The 18,414-nt window shown below is 38.1% G+C and overlaps 2 protein-coding genes across 3 annotated transcripts; one reads left to right on the top strand and one right to left on the bottom strand.

Moving 5' to 3' along the window:
• Positions 1 to 1,419: 1,419 nt before the first annotated feature.
• On the bottom strand, positions 1,420 to 11,089 carry LOC108433469. 2 transcript variants are annotated; one of them, XM_037538569.1, is made up of 4 exons: positions 10,941 to 11,089; positions 4,213 to 4,241; positions 3,532 to 4,016; positions 1,420 to 2,186 (listed from the first exon to the last, which is right to left on the bottom strand). In XM_037538569.1, exons 1-4 carry the CDS (start codon positions 11,046 to 11,048, stop codon positions 1,675 to 1,677), a joined length of 1,134 nt encoding a protein of 377 aa, XP_037394466.1. In that variant the 5' UTR covers positions 11,049 to 11,089; the 3' UTR covers positions 1,420 to 1,674. The 2 variants fall into 2 exon arrangements, with proteins under 2 accessions (XP_037394466.1, XP_037394498.1); XM_037538601.1 differs by lacking the exon at positions 10,941 to 11,089 and adding an exon at positions 5,217 to 5,348.
• Positions 10,588 to 17,843, top strand: LOC108433468. The gene is made up of 2 exons (XM_037538518.1): positions 10,588 to 10,677; positions 15,331 to 17,843. The coding sequence occupies exon 2, from the start codon at positions 15,345 to 15,347 to the stop codon at positions 17,382 to 17,384; it is 2,040 nt and encodes a 679-aa protein (XP_037394415.1). The 5' UTR covers positions 10,588 to 10,677; positions 15,331 to 15,344; the 3' UTR covers positions 17,385 to 17,843.
• Positions 17,844 to 18,414: the final 571 nt, after the last annotated feature.

Here is an 18,414-nt window from a genome sequence, read left to right as displayed (position 1 = left end):
ACTGACAGACAAGTTTTAACAGCTAAAACAGCTTGGGGTCAAATTGACCCCTGAGGACGACCAATGCATGCAATAATAATACAATATGTGTTCAGCACATTGAAAAAATATCATCATGACAATTTTATGCTTTATCAGTTGTCCCCATCAAATTAGGAAAAGTCATGAAATATGAAGCAAAAGAAAAAAAGTCAACTACTACTTTTGGAATGATAAACATTTAATGGGGTCAAATTGACCCCAAGGACGATAGGAGGGTTAAAAACATCTTGAGTCCAGACTTGAAAACAGAAACCTATACTGCAGCTCAAGTCTGAAATAATTGTGAGCGGTCGGGTTAAGAAAAGAATTAACATATTTTTTCAAGAATGCCACTTGCACTTGTAGTTGCTCTTAAGAGAAAACTTAAGAAATAAATGAAGAAAACTATTAAGTTTTTTTTAAAGAATAATAGTTTAGCTTAACTGTTTTCTTAAGCATGAAGTTAAGAAAAAAAACACATTTGAGAACATTTTATTTGTTGATACACTTTTGTGAATCTAGGCCTGGATTTTTACAAGAGATGATTTAGTGTGTTATTACAAATGTGCTGACATTATTATATTAATCTTACAGATTGTGATAATGTAATAAGCCTTATGTAATATGTAATACCTTCCTACATTATGCACAATACATGTTATGAGATGTAGATTTAATTGCATATTCAGCCATTTATTACAATATATAATGATAATATTATGTCATGATTGGCGCCTCCCAGTCATCCATGCTGCTTGTGATCTGATACCTCCCGGTCCTGCCCCCTTATTTTCAGACTCCGCCCCTGATAGTAACCACCTGTGTTTACCACCTGTGTCTTGTGAGTCCTCGTTATCCCTGTTGTATTTAAGCCCTGTGTGTTCCACTGTGAGTCTGCTGGTCTTTGTATTGTATGTATTGTATTGTTTGACATATTTGGTGTTTGTTCTTCCGGCCTCCGTTGTTTGCTTATCCTGTGTTCATTTTCGTCATGTCTGTTCCCCGCTCTATTTGTGTTGGCTCCCTGATCCTGGACTGTCTTGACCCTGACTCTGGATTTGCCCTTCATAAATCTTCTCTCCACAGATGTGTCCGCCTCATCATCACTCCCCAGCGTTACACATTAGATGATTTAATTACATCTGCTGCAGTACATTATGTGCAGATATTACAACTCCATTTACAAAAAAAAGCTGGAACACCATGCAAAATGTAAATAAAAACATAATGCAATGATGTGCAAATGATTTAATCTCTATATTTAATTGAAAGTAGTACAAAGACAACATATCAAATGTTGAAACTGAGAATTTTTGTTTTGTGAAAAATATTTGCCCATTTTGAATTTGATCCCACAACACACTCCAAAAAAGTTGGGACACGGAGGCGGAGTCTTTAAGAAGTAGAAGTAGAAGATGAGGAGGGGTTCACCTCTATAAGAAAGACTCTGTGATCAAATAGTGCAACAATTCAAGAATGTTTCTCAACATTAAATAATAACATAATAACATTAAAACATTCAGAGAAGCTGGTGAAATCTCTGCATTTAAGGGACAAGGCCAAAAAGGTCATGATTCTGTAGTGGAAATCACTGCATGGGCTCAGAAACACTCAAACACAAAAATGTTTTCGACTAAAACTACTTTAAGATAATCAGTAGTAGCCCTCATTTACAGCATTGCTGGCTGAGGCGCAGATGGCTGCCAGTTTTCTGTTGTTCTCCTTTATTTCATTGATGAGTTTTGGTATGCCTTCAGCAGAAAGGAGCTGATTCCTTGTAATTTCTCCTGCTGCCTTCATCAGATCCTCCATCACCTTCATCACTGGTTTCTGCAAGATGAATCTGCGAGTCTGAGCTTCAGCCACTCTGGCCTTTCCACTCAAACCACTCAGGACATGGACAGCCTCTCTCACTTTCTTCTGGAAGTCAGCTACAGCCTCTCTTTGCTCCTTCACCTTCTGGGTCTTGTGACGGATCTGCTCCACCTCATCACATTTCTGCTTGATGTTGCTCTCAGTCTGGGAAATTTTCTGCTTATTTTCGGACACTTTACGTCTGTATTTTTCCACTTGAGACTCAAAGCTTCTCATCTCCTCTTCAGCTACTTCTGCAGCATTTGAAGCTTCATCTATTTCTATTGCACCACCAATTGCCATGGCAGGACCTGCACAGAATAGGAACAAAGTATATGTTTGAAATCCATCCTTTAGATAAAGTAGCAGATTCATGAAACCCAGTGGTAACAATGCTACACCACATAAAATGTGCAGCACAGTATATAATAGGCATTCATACAGTCACTGTGGCCGTTATTACTGCACCAGTGTCTTTTTAATGCTGCAGCCCATACACATTTCACTGCTATCTGAAGGTGCCAAAGGGGTTCTTTTGGGAGCAAAACCATGGAATCCCCTCTTGGATCTTTAAAGAACCTTCAATTGAATGATGTGCAAGATTGAGGACACATTTTAGTTGAATAAAAAAATTGTTCTTGATTCCTGTTTGGTCTATTATATAGAATTATTACTTAATAATGTAAGTATATTTTCCACTTTTAGCGAAAACAAAAACAAGTCAGTAGATTCAAAAATCAGTTACTAAGTTTTAATTATGGTCCACCCCCTGCGACCCACCCCCCGCGACCCAGAAGGAGATTGGATGATGATGATGAAAGCAGTTCTTAATCAACAGATAACAGAACTAATTCATAAATACTAATTAGGTCTCATGTTACTTCTTGATATGATTAAACCCATTAATTACTTCATTACCAGTGTAATAAGCAGCAACTGCCACACAGTTAATGAATAATCAAGCTATAAACTAAATAACCAACTGAATGATCAGTTAACAGTGTACTCAACTACTAATTGCTAAGCACACAATCAGTAAGTTAGTGATAACTGATGCTGTTACATATGAATAAAGAGGATTTATTACTTATTAGATTGAGAAAATCAAGCCTCTCCAAAATGGAAACTTTATGCAAGGTGGCAAAAACGCTCTTTACTTTTTAATGTTTGAGCCAGTTTTAGAGCAATTTTATTGGTCCAATCATTACAAAATTTTCATAAAATATAAAGCACAGTTGTGGAGCTTAATTTATGCAGAGAACTAAAAGTTGTAAAACACTAAGGTACTTCTTTTTTTGACAGCGACAATATAGTTATCATTATTCCCTAATACAGTGTTACTTAATATTTTTTTTTATTATTTTTATTGGTGAGTTGCTTAAAAAATGTGTCATACTGAACTTAATGAGATTCAATTCTCACACTTCCATCAAGATAAGATGGTTAAAAAAGCATTAGATATACTATAGAAATGCTATTTACATTCTGAACACTATTACTTTGGATTCATTTTAAATTTTAAAAATTTGTCTGCTTTGTGACACAGAAATGGGCTACAACCCTGCATACACTTTCACTCTGGGGTGTTCCCCAGCCCCCTCAGCACCTCCAGTTCCCACATCCCTGGCTGTAGTAAACTAGAAGCGTGGTTCTCACCAGCAATCCATCCGACTACTGGTATTAACGTCACTCCCAATCCTACACCTGTCACAATTTTAGCTTTACGTTTCCTCTCTTCTTGTTTCCGAAGTGTGTCTCTTGCTGAATTCACATTTCTTCTACTCTGCTCCAAGGAACTTTCAGACTGCTTCAGTAAATCTTCATTAGATGTCTGCTCTGTTCTCAAGTTGTCTAACTTTAGTTTTGTTCCTCTCATCTCTTGCTCAAGCTTTCCCATGTCTCGTGTCATGATCTCAATGTTTACATCCAGACTTCTCAGCCCTGTACCAGCTGCCTGTTCTGACCGCTCTAGGTTCTTCTTGGCCCGCACAATCTGCTTTCTGCTGTGTTTGTAGTTGGCACACTGTCCACTAATGGGATCTACATCTCCATCAATGAGGGCCTCATAGAACTTGTTGATGGACCAGAGGCCATCTTTCAGAGGTGAAATAACTGCTGCGATTGAGTTCTTCACCAAAACCCTGTGGAGACAAACAGAGTGCACACTCAGACTGAAACATATAAACAGTTCTATTTTAGAAAGCAACTTCTTAGAAAGTCAGAAAATGGTTGGCAGGAATTCATTTGTAACTGTTACCTTTTAAAACATCATTGTCTGGTAATTAACAATTTCTATTCTGTTTTTTCTCAGTATGTAGAGAAAACCTTTCAACTTACTCAGACGAACGGATCAGGTTCATGTTGATCTAAGAGAAACAGAAAAACAGTGTGTTTGATACAAAACACTGTGACATCATCATTACCCCCCCCCCCTTAAAAATCATACCTGTAAGTCATATTAACTCAATACTTTGCTTCAGATTTGTTGAAAACCCCTGAATCCTTAAGAAAAATCTGGGTAGTGATGCCCGCCCATAGTGATTGTCTTAGAAAGACAATGTTTTCACACTCCTAATTCCTCTCATCGCGCAGTTGTCAGTTGGCCTGACTGGAGGCAGTGATGCAGTCCTCTGACCTGTGATATAAAATAGCTAATGGCTTAGACTAATGGTGTAAACATCATAGATGCATTGTGATCTGAAATTGCCTGTTTCAATGTACTGATCTGAAATGTTAGAATCAATTACGAATGATAAGAACATCCAATAAAGTACGCATTTGTTTTTATGCATCTTGACAGTGCCTCCAGCCATGCCCACTGCCAGTTGCATGAGCAGAGAACAAATTGAGGAGTAGGAAAAGACTGTTTCTCAAGGAATATGTACATCGAGCTGTCTTAAGGAATGATTAACGTGTGATTACTGTAATTTTCTCTTGTTAAATTCAGCGTATAGACCCTGTACTACCGCATCAACATCAAGTGCTCATACTGGTTGCAAAAAAAGCAGAATTAAACAGAGGACTACTATGAAATACTGGCTATTTAATTGTATTTCTTTGATAAAAATGTTCCACTGTCGGATGTCAAAACTGCAAGAATGTTTTTACTGCATTTCATCACATTGGACCCCTTTTTCAAGCAAATGTAAGACATCTTTGGGTGAGACAACTAGACAAAGTGTCTTATGAAAAAGAAATCCAGTGTAGATCAATCAAGGAAATAACATGCTAGAGTTTTATATACTGGTTCAAAAATGTGACCTATAGTCACCCAACATGTTAACATTAAAGACAGAACTATTGTTGGATTTAGTGTTATGTTCTGAAAAATTACATTTTACCTCCTGTTGGTTCTATCAGACCTGCTGTTGATCTCAGCTCAGCAAAGAGGATTAGCCTACATGAAACTAAAAGGGTTTCTCCTTTTAAAGTGCAGCAGCATAGCTCAGCTAGTGGGTTGGGCTTTTTTATCCTGTGAATTTTAAATGTGCTCTGACTTTCCTTTATTCTTTTATCCCTTATATTACACTGAAGTCAACAGAACTGAAAGCACTTCATCAGCACCTTCCCTGAAAACTACTGAGATACCAAGGTCAGGCAGCTTGTTTAAACCTAAGATTATCATTTACTGCATGCATTTTACAATTTTTTTATTATGAGGGCAAATGCCAGCTTAATTTGCTGACACAGATAAGACATGTTTTCCATAATGGTTCCTGCCAGCAGAAAGTAATGATTAAGTCTGATAATGGTGCGTTTTATAGGTTAACGACCATGGCCATCTGTTGCTCAATTTGCCAGCCTCCTTCTATCCCATCCATTAATGACCACCATAGAACCACCCAGAGACTTAAGCATTAACAGTACAATTTTTGACATGAACTGTAATGCCCTAGTTGTTAAAATCAATGAACTGTAAATCATTCTACAGCAAGGATATTCAATACTGGTCCTAGAGATGTACCAGCCTGGAGAGTTTAGCTTCAAACCTAATCCAGCACACCTGATCCAGAAAATGAAGGCCTTCAAAAGCATCTGAATATAAGAGACAATGTTAGATCTGAACTTTGCAGAGTGGTAGATCTCCAGGACCACTATGTTCAGCAAGCTCATATAGTCATGATGCAAAGGTGTCCACAAAATTTTGGCCTTAAAGTGCAGCTGTAGTTGGAATACTGCCCACTAATGGGATCTGCTGCCATCGAGGTAAATAAAAAATAAAAGATTGTGGAGATAAACATAAAAGAATAAAAGGCATGGATTACAACTAAAAATATGAATAATTTTAAGAAGGTAACTTTTTAGCAAGTCTAAAAATGGTAGCTGTAAATAATCTGAAAAAGTACTTTCTGTTTCAGTTTCCTTGAAAAGCTTTCACCTTCTTCTAATGTGTTTGTACTTTGTTTCTTTCTTTGAAAAACACTCTCTTCCAGTGGTGGACAAAGTACAAAAATCATGTGCTTGAGTTAAAGTAGAGATACCCAAGGTAAAATATTACTCCAGTAAAAGTAGAAGTTCCTCTCATTAGACCTCCACTTGAGTAAAAGTACAAAAGTATTTGCCTTCAAATGTACTTAATTATTGAAAGTAAAAGTACTGAAAGATTAATTATGGCTCTGATGTCCTGTTATCATTTTTGTAACAAGACTCGCTTCACAAACTCATTTTAGATGGAAATCTTGCAGTGTCTCTCTTGGTAAACCAGTCTTTTAATAGAACGTCATTAATTAGTGTCGCTGATCTCTATTAAAATGATCATAAGCACAAAACACTGAAGGCAAAAAAAACTTCCATTAGGTAGAACCAAGTGGCTCTGAAATAACTTTTTATAAACAAGCAAAGTTTCAATTTAAGATTCATTTGCAACTTAATTAGAAGTTTAAAACTTTAAACACTAGCAAACTAGCCAAAACTAATTTACTATAAAATGAAAGTGTTTGTATGAATTCAGAAAAAGACGCGTCAGTCACGACTGCATGTGTGTACATATTTCTATATTGTGCTCTATTTACACAAAGTTAGGTTAGTTCATCATGTTGAATAGACTCTCCTAAAAGTTTATGCTGCTGCACTGATGTTGAACCGTGTGCTTGTACTGGGTCAGTATGTCCAACAGGTCAAAACAAGCTCAAAACAAAGTGACCACTGTGCCCCGATTGGTGTTCTTGCTTTGTGCTTCTGTTGTTTTAACGTTATGTTTTTATACGCACAAAAACCAAAAGGAACGACAGATTTCTCAAAATGTAGTGGAGTAAAAAGTAAGATATTTGACTTTGAAATGTAGTGGAGTGAAAGTAGAAAGTCACCCAAAATGGAAATACTTAAGTACAGATACACAAAAAACTACTTAAGTACAGTAACGAATTACATTTACTTAGTTACTGTCCATCACTGCTCTCTTTCAACTCAGTGTATATGTAATTCCTTTTTCAGTTTCCTCAAAAGGCACTCACTTCCTGTTGTTAATGTACACTCTCCAGTCATTTTATTAGGTACACATGTTCTATTGTTTGTTAACACAAACAGCTAATCAGCCAATCACATGGCCACAACTCAATGCATTTAGGCATGTAGAGGAAACTGCTGATCTACTGGGTTTTTCACACACAACCATCTCTAGGGTTTACAGAGAATGGTCTGAAAAAGAGAAAATATCCAGTGAGAGGCAGTTGTGTGGACGAAAATGCCTTGAGCTCAGAGGAGAATGGGCAGCCTGGTTCAAGATGATAGAAAGGCAACAGTAACTCAAATAACCAACCAAAATCTCTGAGGAATGTTTCCAGTACCTTGTTGAAAGTCTGCCACGAAGAATTAAGGCAGTTCGGAAGGCAAAAGGGGGTCCAACCTTTTATTAGCAAGGTGTACCTAATAAAGTGGCCGGTGATTGTATATGTACTTACTGTTTCAGATTCCTTGAAAAACAGTTTCTTCCTACTCCTAATATATATGTACTTTGTGTCTGTTTCCTTGAAAAACACTCTCTTCTTACTCCTAATGTATCATCTCATCTTGCAGCTCGGTGTGAGCCTGGCTAGAGTCACTCTTTCATTCATCTCTGAAAAGCCCTGTGAGGGAGATGCATGCACGTGCATTGCAGTTTTCCAGATTCGTCCACTATTTTGGTCATTTTGGGTTGTAAATAGAACGGCTTTAATAGCACTATAGACCTTTTGACCCCTGGTTCCTATTACCACCACTGTAAAGAAATGCAGATCAGTATATTTCAGTACAATATACCATTTCACTTCAAACCACTCTGAAGCACATGGGTCACCACTTCCGGTTGAGAGTACGTCTGTTGCTGCCTCTTCTCTCCGGCTTCTGTTTTTGTTGTTTTGTTGCTGCCGCTGTTCCTTTTCTTTCCATTTTGGCTTTTCTGCTCTCTGAATCTTGTCTGTTTTCTGGTTTCACGCTGGAACTTCTTCCATGGCTGTATACCTGGCACCTTTCAAGGCCTGCTAGCCACGCACGAGCCCTCTCCCTTCTTCCTCCTCCCCCTCGAATGCAGCTGATGTGAGTTTCTAGCCCTCTAGTTCTGTCGATTAATCTGAGGTACTGGGCAGTTTTCACTTTCCTGCACTCAGATTGCTGGGTTGGGGTTGTTGGTCTGTAACGTGTTTTAGTGATGTTAGCAGTAGTGCAGTGTGTCTTGTGGTTGTCTGTCAAACCTGCTGGACAGGTCATCATGCCTTGCCTAGATTTACGACTGACTGGCTCCTCTTGGATGTGGATCACTGTTTTTTGGACCATATTTTTCACAATGCTTACATATTCAGCAACTGAACTGAAAAGTTCAGACACTTACACTCGATATTTAACTTATGCCAGAGTCTTGGGTTTATGCGCTGCCCTAGGTATATTCACAGATCCCAGCACCTCCATATCTCTCACCTGCCTTGTCCACACACATTACGATTATTTGGTCACAGAGGCGGGTCATCAAGGATCATAAACACATGTGTGGAATCACGCCCGATTATCTTCGCCCTCAAGAAATGATAAAAGAGCCCTGGATAAAAGCCTAGTAATCCACACAAACAGTCAACGCTGAGAGGAGATTTGGCACAATCTAGCATGCTGCTGCCTCTGAGTGAGGAGGTTTTTATTGACAGTACCTTGTGCTAGATGTCTGAGAAAAATACAGTGAAAAGTAAATACATGAATGAATGACTGTTGTTACCATATGGTTAATGGGGTTTTTCTTTATTGTCAGAGGCTTGATCCTATGGTTAGTTATAAACCAGACAGCTGCAGTCTAGCAGGTGTAGCTGTTAGTGTCCAGCTGGTGTTTATTCAACAGTGGTGGACAGTAACTAAGTAAATGTAATTCGCTACTGTACTTAAGTTGTTTTTTCATGTATCTGTACTTTACTTAAGTATTTCCATTTTGGGTGACTTTCTACTTTCACTCCACTACATTTCAAAGTCAAATATCTTACTTTTTACTCATTTACACATTTTGAGAAATCTGTCGCTCCTTTTGGTTTCTGTGTGTATAAAACGTAAAAAACGTAACATGTCAAAACAAAAGAACCACAAAGCAAGAGCACCAATCGGGGCGCAGCGGTCACTTTGTTCTGAGCTAGTTTTGACCTGTAGGTCATACTGACCCAGTGCAAGCACACGGTTCAACGTCAGTGCAGCAGCGTAAAAATTTGGGAGCGCATTCATCACCTAAATGAACTAACCTAACTTTGTGTAAATAGACCACAATATAGAAATATGTCCGCACATGCAGTTTAACTGGCATGTTTCTTTTTTTCTGAATTTATACAAACGCTTTAATTTTATAATGAATTAGTTTCAGTTAGTTTATGTTTATGAACAGAGACCTACAGATCAATATAGGCAAGGAAAACTTGATTGTGATCCTGAGTTTAAAGCAAGTTTTTATTCAACTTGTAACTAATTTACAAAGTAATCTTAAATTAAAACTTTGCTTGTTTGTAAAAGTGATTTCAGAGCCACTCGGTTCTCCCTGATAGAAACTGTTTACCTTCAGTGTTTTGTTGTTATGATCATTTTAATAGAGATCAGCGTCACTAATTAATGACATTCTATTAAAAGACTGGTTTATCAAGAGAAATAGTGGAGGATTTTCACCTAAAATGAGTTCATGAAGTGAGTCTTGTTATAAAAAGGATAACATTAAAGTCATAATTAATCTTTTAGTACTTTTACTTTCAATACTTAAGTACGTTTGAAGGCAAATACTTCTGTACTTTTACTCAAGTTGAGGTCTAGACTAAGGACTTGTACTTTTACTGGAGTAATATTTTATCTTTGGTATCTCTACTTTAACTCCAGTACATGATTTGTGCACTTTGTCCACCTCTGTTATTCAAGATAGAAGGTGCAGCTGTACGGGGAATTTTGCAGCGTAGTTCAGGTTCGAAGTGTTTGACACCGTCAACGCTGAAAACCAATATAATATTAATCTCACCTTACCTGAGCCATCTTTGTCTAGAGCACCAAGGATACATCATCACATGAGACTACACTGTGGGGCTCATTTTAAAGCTACCAAACCTTGATTTGTATTTATTTATTTATTTATTTTTTAGCAAATATGGGTCTCTGAGCTTTGTAGAAAGAAAAAGTGAAAGCTACAATGTAGTATTGTTCAGGAGAACTTATGTAACCTCTCCATATGACCCCTTTTACAGCCACTACAGCTTTCACTCAGAAAGAGGCAGTCCTTTCATCCTATTCATTATAAATACTCTGCAGCATTCAGTGAGCTGGACAGAAGGCTGTAAGGTCCACGTCTAAACCCTGGCTGAAAACACTCCAGAAATCAAGGTATGGCATATAATAGTTATGATGAACCTAAATTTGGTAAATTTCCTTCAGGATCAATAAAGTATCTATCTATCTGTCTGTCTGTATATCTGTCTGTCTGTCCATCCTATCACTTTATTCAGCATGTGCACTTTATTCAAATGTTTTACAAGCAGCATGAAAACCTATTTTGAATTCATGTTAAACTAAACTCTATATAATATGTAGCCTATTTATTGCATGTATCGTATGTAAATGTGGCTAGGGTGAGTGTCCATACTTGCCATTATGAGTATATTGTGATGATAGAGGTTCTCTTGAAGCTCTTTTGAAGAAAAGGTGCTGGTCTGTGAGTCAGCTTTAATCACAACTCCAAAACAGCATATCGACATAAATGAAAAATAGCTCTCGCTGCTCACTGTTAAGCTTTCTGGGTGTTTCTTATTAACCAGAACTTGAAGAATGTTCTTGACAAGTTACCTTGCAAGAACAGCCTTGCCAGAACACAAGGATAGAGGGTATGCCTACAGGACTTTGAGATGTACTCTGTACTTGCTATTGTGCAATAGCCCACAATAAGCCTAACTGATAGGCTCTTTGCTATGACAGTTACATGATGCATAAACACAGCCGTTTAGTTATTTTCTTTTTGCTCTTAATTTTAAGGTGTTTTAAAAAAAGTGGGGCTAACAGACTGAAATTATAAAAAGTACAAATTACAAAAAGTATAGAAAAACACTAAGAAACCACCCAATTAACACAAATCAACACAATTATTATGTACAAAAAAATAATTTAATATATTAGCATAAAACGTTTTTTTTGTACAGTGTTTTTCAGATGGATGGTACTCATGAATTATTTCACTTTAATTGATGGTGCCAAGTACGGTAAACTATATACCTTTCAGCTTGGCCACTGGCGGCTTGGCAAAGGTTGTCACATTTGGGCTTTAACGTTACTGTCAATATAAACAGAGGCCTGTCCTTATAAATTGTCTGAACAACCATTCATATTAGGTATTATCTGTACAAAACTAGCAAATATTTACCAAATTTAGTGTCTCTATCTTGCCTTTTTTTTACTTAAATAGATTTTCGAGCACTTTTTACTTAAAATGAGACCTTATAAGAGTACAGCTGTCGGTTAGAATCCTCTAGAAGGTGTGATGATACCGTAGTGAATGCTGGGACATTCCATGTGTTCTTATTGGCAAGTCACCAACCGATGCATCTTCAGTTTTCAGGGCAAAGTAAGAACCCATGTTCTTGAGTAGTGGAACACAAAGATAAAGTCAGGCAAGAACATAAGGACAAACGTTTACACAAGAATGCATATGGAGTAACGGCCTCTGGTTACTTTACAGTGGTCTCTAGCTTCCTCCCATCTGGTCCTTCAAAATGAGTCCCCATAACAAAGGCTAAATTCAGTGGGTTGCAAAAGTATTCATACCCCTTGAACTTTTCCATATTTTGTCACATTACAACCACAAACATAAATATATTTCACTGGAATTTAATGTGAAAGACCAACACAAAGTGGTATACAATTGTGAAGTGGAAAGAAAATTATACATGAATCAAAACATTTTTTACAAATAAAAAACTAATAAGTGCGACGTGCAAAAGTATTCAGCCCCCCTGAGTCAATACTTTGTGGAGCCACCTTTTGCTGCAATTACAGCTGCAAGTCTTTTAGGGTATGTCTCCACCAGCTTTGCACATCTAGTGACTGAAATTCTTGCCCATTCCTCCTTGCAAAACAGCTCAAGCTCAGTCAGATTGGATGGAGAGCGTTTGTGAACAGCAGTTTTGAGATCTTGCCACAAATTCTCAATTGGGTTTAGGTCTGGACTCTGACTGGGCCATTCTAACACATGAATATTCTTTTTTTTAAACCACTCCATTGTAGCTCTGGCTTTATGTTTAGGGTCGTTGTCCTGCTGGAAGGTGAACCTCTGCCCCAGTCTCAAATCTTTTGCTGACTCCAACAGGTTTTCTTCCAAGATTGCCCTGTATTTGGCTCCATCCATCTTCCCATCAACTTTGACCAACTTCCCGGTCCCTGCTGAAGAGAAGCACCCCCAGAGCATGATGCTGCCACCACCATATTTGACAGTGGGGATGGTGTTTTCAGAGTGATGTGCAGTGTTATTTCTCCGCCACGCATAGCGTTTTGCATTGTGGCCAAAAAGTTCTATTTTGGTCTCGTCTGACCAAAGCACCTTCTTCCACATGTTTGCTGTGTCCTCAACATGGCTTCTGGCAAACTGCAAACGGGACTTCTTATGGTTTTCTTTTAACAATGGCTTTCTCCTTGCCACTCTTCCATAAAGACCACATTTGTGTAGTGCACGACTAATTGTTGTCCTGTGGACAGTTTCCCCCACCTGAGCTGTGGCTCTCTGCATTTCATCCAGAGTCACCATGGGCCTCTTGGCTGCCTCTCTGATCAGTGATCTCCTTGTTCGGCCTGTAAGTTTAGGTGGACGGCCTTGTCTTGGCAGGTTTACTGTGGTGCCATACTCTTTCCATTTCCGGATGATGGATTGAACAGTGCTCCGTGAGATGTTCAAAGCTTGGGAAATCTTTTTATAACCTAAGCCTGCTTTAAACTTCTCCAAAACCATATTCCTAACCTGTCTGGTGTGTTCTTTGGACTTCATGATGCTGTTTGCTCCCCAATATTCTCTTAACCAACATCTGAGGCCATCACGGAGCAGCTGTATTTGTACTGAGATTAGATTACACACAGGTGGACCCTTTTGAGTCATTAGCAGTCATCAGGCAACTTCTGAATGCAATTGGTTGCACTCAGGGAAAAGGGGGCTGAATACTTTTGCACGTCGCACTTATTAGTTTTTTATTTGTAAAAAATGTTTTGATTCATGTATAATTTTCTTTCCACTTCACAATTGTATACCACTTTGTGTTAGTCTTTCACATTAAATTCCAGTGAAATATATTTATGTTTGTGGTTGTAATGTGACAAAATATGGAAAAGTTCAAGGGGTATGAATACTTTTGCAACCCACTGTACATCCTACTGAGCAAAACTTTCACTGCACAAATTCTTGAGAGACATGAGAAGTAAAGTGAGACATATTTAGACAAAAAAGGTAAATAAAGCTACTGCATTTCCATTATTCCAAAGTAAACTAATATTGAAACCAGTTATTCCCCAAAACTACTTATTTAATTACTTACACTGTAATATCATAGTAAGGCAGTAGAGGGTGACCATTACACAAAGGATCATTTCTACTAGTATTTCTATGGAATTTGTAATGTTTTTAATGTTGATACTAAACATTCACTCACACTCAAGTTTGCTCAAAAACATACAAATGTGTCTTTAAAGCTTCTAATGTCGGTGTGTGTCTAGTGATGCCATGGGTTGTTTTAATCCCAACATGGCAAAGCCAGTGTACACCGCTGTAAGCTTGGCGCTTACTTAACACTTCAAATCCAACAGAGCTGCTAGCAGACATTAGCATTATCATGATCATTGAATCACAAAGCCAAGGTTTCAAGTGCTTAATATTAGAAACTAGAAGTCTGCTGTAAATTAATGTTTAAAGTGAGCACATTGAATTAGTAAATCTGAGCATTACAACTCATTTGGTGCTTACAAAATACTTTATCTTTGGTCTTCTTAATACCAGCTCTGTGCCAGCTAAGAAAAGCAGAATCTTTCACCAAAGGTGGAAATAAGGGATTGGCTCTAACTGGCATGTCTATAGATGGAGATTGAAGACCAAAATGATGCCGAAACTGCTGCCAAATACGTACTGAAGCATTTAAAATTGGGTTAGCAAAATATTGATTAAAGCTAGATGCCAGGGGAGCATCAGTCTCCACCACTGTCCATGCAGGAACCCACTCAACCCATAGTCGCCTTCACACCAAAATAAAATGCTATGGATTATTGCCGCCCAGTAATAAAATAGGAAATTTGGATGCACAAGGCCACCTTAGGGCTTTGAATAAGCACTTTACACATTTTGGGGGGGCTTACTGTTTCAAATAAAATCATATATATATTGGTCCATAGTTTTAAAAAAACAATTTGGGCAAAATTAAGGGAATTGATTGAAAGCGATATAAGAATTTGGGGAGTACATTCATGTTAACTGTATGAATGTTCCACTGTTGTTGGAACTAAACCTCATATCTCTGTTTTTCGCATTTTGATACAATTTGAAAATACCGGTTGCCCTTTATATTGTGTGTAAATTTCATGATGAATGGACCAGGAGAAATAACGTGGAAAAAACGTCTGGTTCCACTGACTTACATTACAAGTAAAGTAGGATTTTGTCCTTCTCCTGTAAAGTTATCTTTTTGGAGATATGAGGTTTTGTTCCATCAACAGTGTTATAAAACATTATGTCAACAATTCTCAATGGATAATAAACATGACTATAAATGTAATGCAGTTGTATTAATGTTTATAGAGTGTAATGCCTTATGAATGTACTGTAGCAAAATATGAATGTGTAACATGTCGGTAGTATCAGATCCTTTACTGAAGAAATTTGCTTCTACCCTACAAACCAGTTAACAGCTGTATAAACTTTAATATATCAAAGCTGAAAAATATTTTGAAATGTTCTAAATTCACTAATGTTGCTGTTTTCACATGGTGTCTTTTATATATCATTTGTTTTAACAGAGACCAAGAAGGCAATGGATTCACAAATTATAAACACCACTAAAAGCTTCACCACAGCTGAGGAAATGAGAAACCAAACCAAGCTTGTGATGCAGCCTTATGCTAACTGGGAGCAGTACCTAACTCCTGCACCACTCTCCATAGCCATCCTGGGAGAGCTGGTCTATATTTCTTCTGCAACTGATTTTTCCATCAACAAAAACCCACCCAAAGACGGCTACAAGCACATCAGATACCCAGATTCATTTCGTGCCTGTCTCATGCAAGTGTGTAACTCTGGCTTTTGGGCTTTCAATGAGGCCCACAAGAACATGGACCAAATCCGGCTCCACACCATGGCTGTTCCAGACTACATGAAGACTGCAGTGAAGATTCTCTTCCAAGACAATGATGAGATTGTAAAAGCTCATCTTCCCGACCAGCTGGACAACATTCATATCATAGCAAAAGACTGTTTAGAACTGGCAAAGAAAACTGAAGAGCAGTTCACTGATGTCATCAAAATAATCCAAGAGCTGCTGGAAGCCTGTGTAAATGCTAAGCATGTTTATGGAGAGGAGCTGGATAAAATCAAGATGAAACTGGAGGAAACCAAAATGAAAGAACAAGCAGCACAACAAGCCAAGCAATGTATGCAGAAGGCAGTGAGGGCTATGGAGAAGGATCTGAAGGAGGCACAAGAGAACTACTCCAAAGCAATGGATTCTCTACCAAGTGGATGGGAAATGATTGCTATGAACTTTGTTGAAGGTATTACTGAGGGAGTCACCACAATGCTGAATGGGATGGCAACTGTTGCAATCAAAAAATATGAAAAACGTATTGAAAACCAAACAATAGACAGCGGTGCAGATATAGTTGATGTAATACAGATCTACAGCAAGTCTGCAGAAATCCTGAAATGTGCAGAAAATATTCTGCAGTATGTGCACCAGAACCAGATTGACTGGAATAAATTGTATGATCAGAAGAACAAAGCTACACAAACAAATTTTGAGGAAAAGCAGTTTCAAAGAATCATTGGGAATTTAGAACCCTTCCCAGTGTGCGACCCAAAAAATCTTGCCCTAGACTTGTGTGAAGAGGGACTTAACATCTGCAAAGAACTGGCAACATATGCACCAACCCAAGGGGAATGTAAGAAAGACAAAACAGCGGAGCTAATCAAGAAAATCAGGAAACTAACTGACTCAGCCCGCAGTTTTGACTGCAAGAGCAAAAATATCACAAATTCTCCTTCCCTGACTCAAACACCACCTATGATGGCAAATGCAGAAAACCAATCTCAGAAGCAAAGGGCTTCAGACAAGGCAATGGAGAATGGCAGGTTCCGCATAGAGCAGAGCCGAGCTCAACTGGACAACACCAGAAAGATGCATGAGAAGACTGTGGAGAACTTGGAGAATACCGAAAAGGAACTGAATGAAATCCTGATCACCATAAGGAACTGTAAAGTCAAAGAGCTAGACTTTAACACCACCATAAAAATGCTGATCAAGGGGATGGATGCCATGGGGAGAGTGAAAGAGCAGTGGGAGAAGATGGTGCGCTTCTTTCAGATGGTGTCTAACATGGTGAGCACAAAGTTAAGCAAACCTCTTACTGATTTTGCCTCCACAATGGAAAAGACTCAGTCACTTTCCTACAACTCAAAGCTCTTCTCTAAAGACCTGCTGTACAAACAAGCATTTCAAGCCACTAACATCGCCAACCTCGTTCACATGATCTCAGCAACCTACACTGAAGTGTCAGATAAGTATCTCATTGATCGTGTCAGTTCACTGGGGAAACTTATGGTCATGGACCAGACAAAACCAGAGTTTAATCATGAGCATCTGCAGTTACGTAACTCCTGTGATGAAGCTCAGAAAGGCATTTTACGTCTTGTCCTTCAGAACAAGGCTGAGTTTGAAAGGAAGACTAATTCAAGACTGGAGAAGATTGACAAAGAGTTGTTGGCCATTCTTCCCTCTGCAGCTCCAGAGGAGGTGAAGAGCATCCAAGCAGCTGTCAAAATGGGTTTTAGTGAGAAATCGGTAGACGATTACTGTTGAGGGAATTCACTCATTCGTTTAGGACTTTTATCAGTGAAACAGCAAAGTAGTGAAATGCCCTGTACATTTTTTGATTTTCCCACCAAAACATACCTTATTAGCAGATTAGTGGGTTCAAGTGTGTTGCGAGCAGGGCAAAAACTAAAATGCACAGGGCAGGGGGTCCTCCAGGACCAGGGAAACATAGTCCTAAACCACAATTAGAGTGAATAAACAGAATAAAGAGAAATGGGGGGAAATGCATACCTTAAAAACAATGGGCCTTATTCACCAAATGTTCTTAAAATAATTTTTTTCTTAAAACCCACTTACACAGTTTTGAAGTTGCTGGTTTTCATCAGTGTTTTCTTATTAAGGATTTGGGATTACATTTTAATTGAGAATGAAGCCTCTTTCAACGTAGGTGTTAATGATTACATTTAATTTGCATAACCTATAAAAAAGACAACTGAGAAAAAATAAAAAAAGGAAAAAAATTTTATTGTTTGTTTTTTTATTGTACAACTAATTTATAAGACTAACAAGCAAGCTCTACTCTTGCTTTACATCTGAAAAATTCACAGGTGTTTCTGTTCTTTCTCTGACTGTGATAACACTATGATTCTGTAATGATGTGTAGCTGTTAAGAAAGTGTTACTAAAAAAAACAGGAAAATGATGCAAAGTTGCAAATCATACAAAGGAGATTCTCAGAATAATGGATGTAGAGCTGTCAGAGGACTGAATCATTGGGAAAATATCTCTGCAGATTTCTTTCAAAAACTGAAAGCAAGTCTGCAAAGATTTCCGATTGTTTAGTTGGTACTATGTTGCCCTCTGGTGGATCGTGAGAATATGTATATGTATATAATGTTAAACTAAAACCACATATAGCCCGCTGTAATACATAGTGTATTAGGACATTATATCTATCTACATGCACAAATCTCACAGTCCAGCACTCCAGATAGTGTGTAGTGACTGAATAGTGTAGTGACTTTCCCAGTATAAACAAACATTTCACTCCAAAAGTACTACTCTACTAATAGTAG

The sequence above is a fragment of the Pygocentrus nattereri genome, chromosome 1, assembly GCF_015220715.1.
Source record: "Pygocentrus nattereri isolate fPygNat1 chromosome 1, fPygNat1.pri, whole genome shotgun sequence".
Taxonomy (NCBI): domain Eukaryota; kingdom Metazoa; phylum Chordata; class Actinopteri; order Characiformes; family Serrasalmidae; genus Pygocentrus; species Pygocentrus nattereri.
Note: the sequence above shows the minus strand (reverse complement) of the source record. Positions and strands in the feature narration are given on the sequence as shown.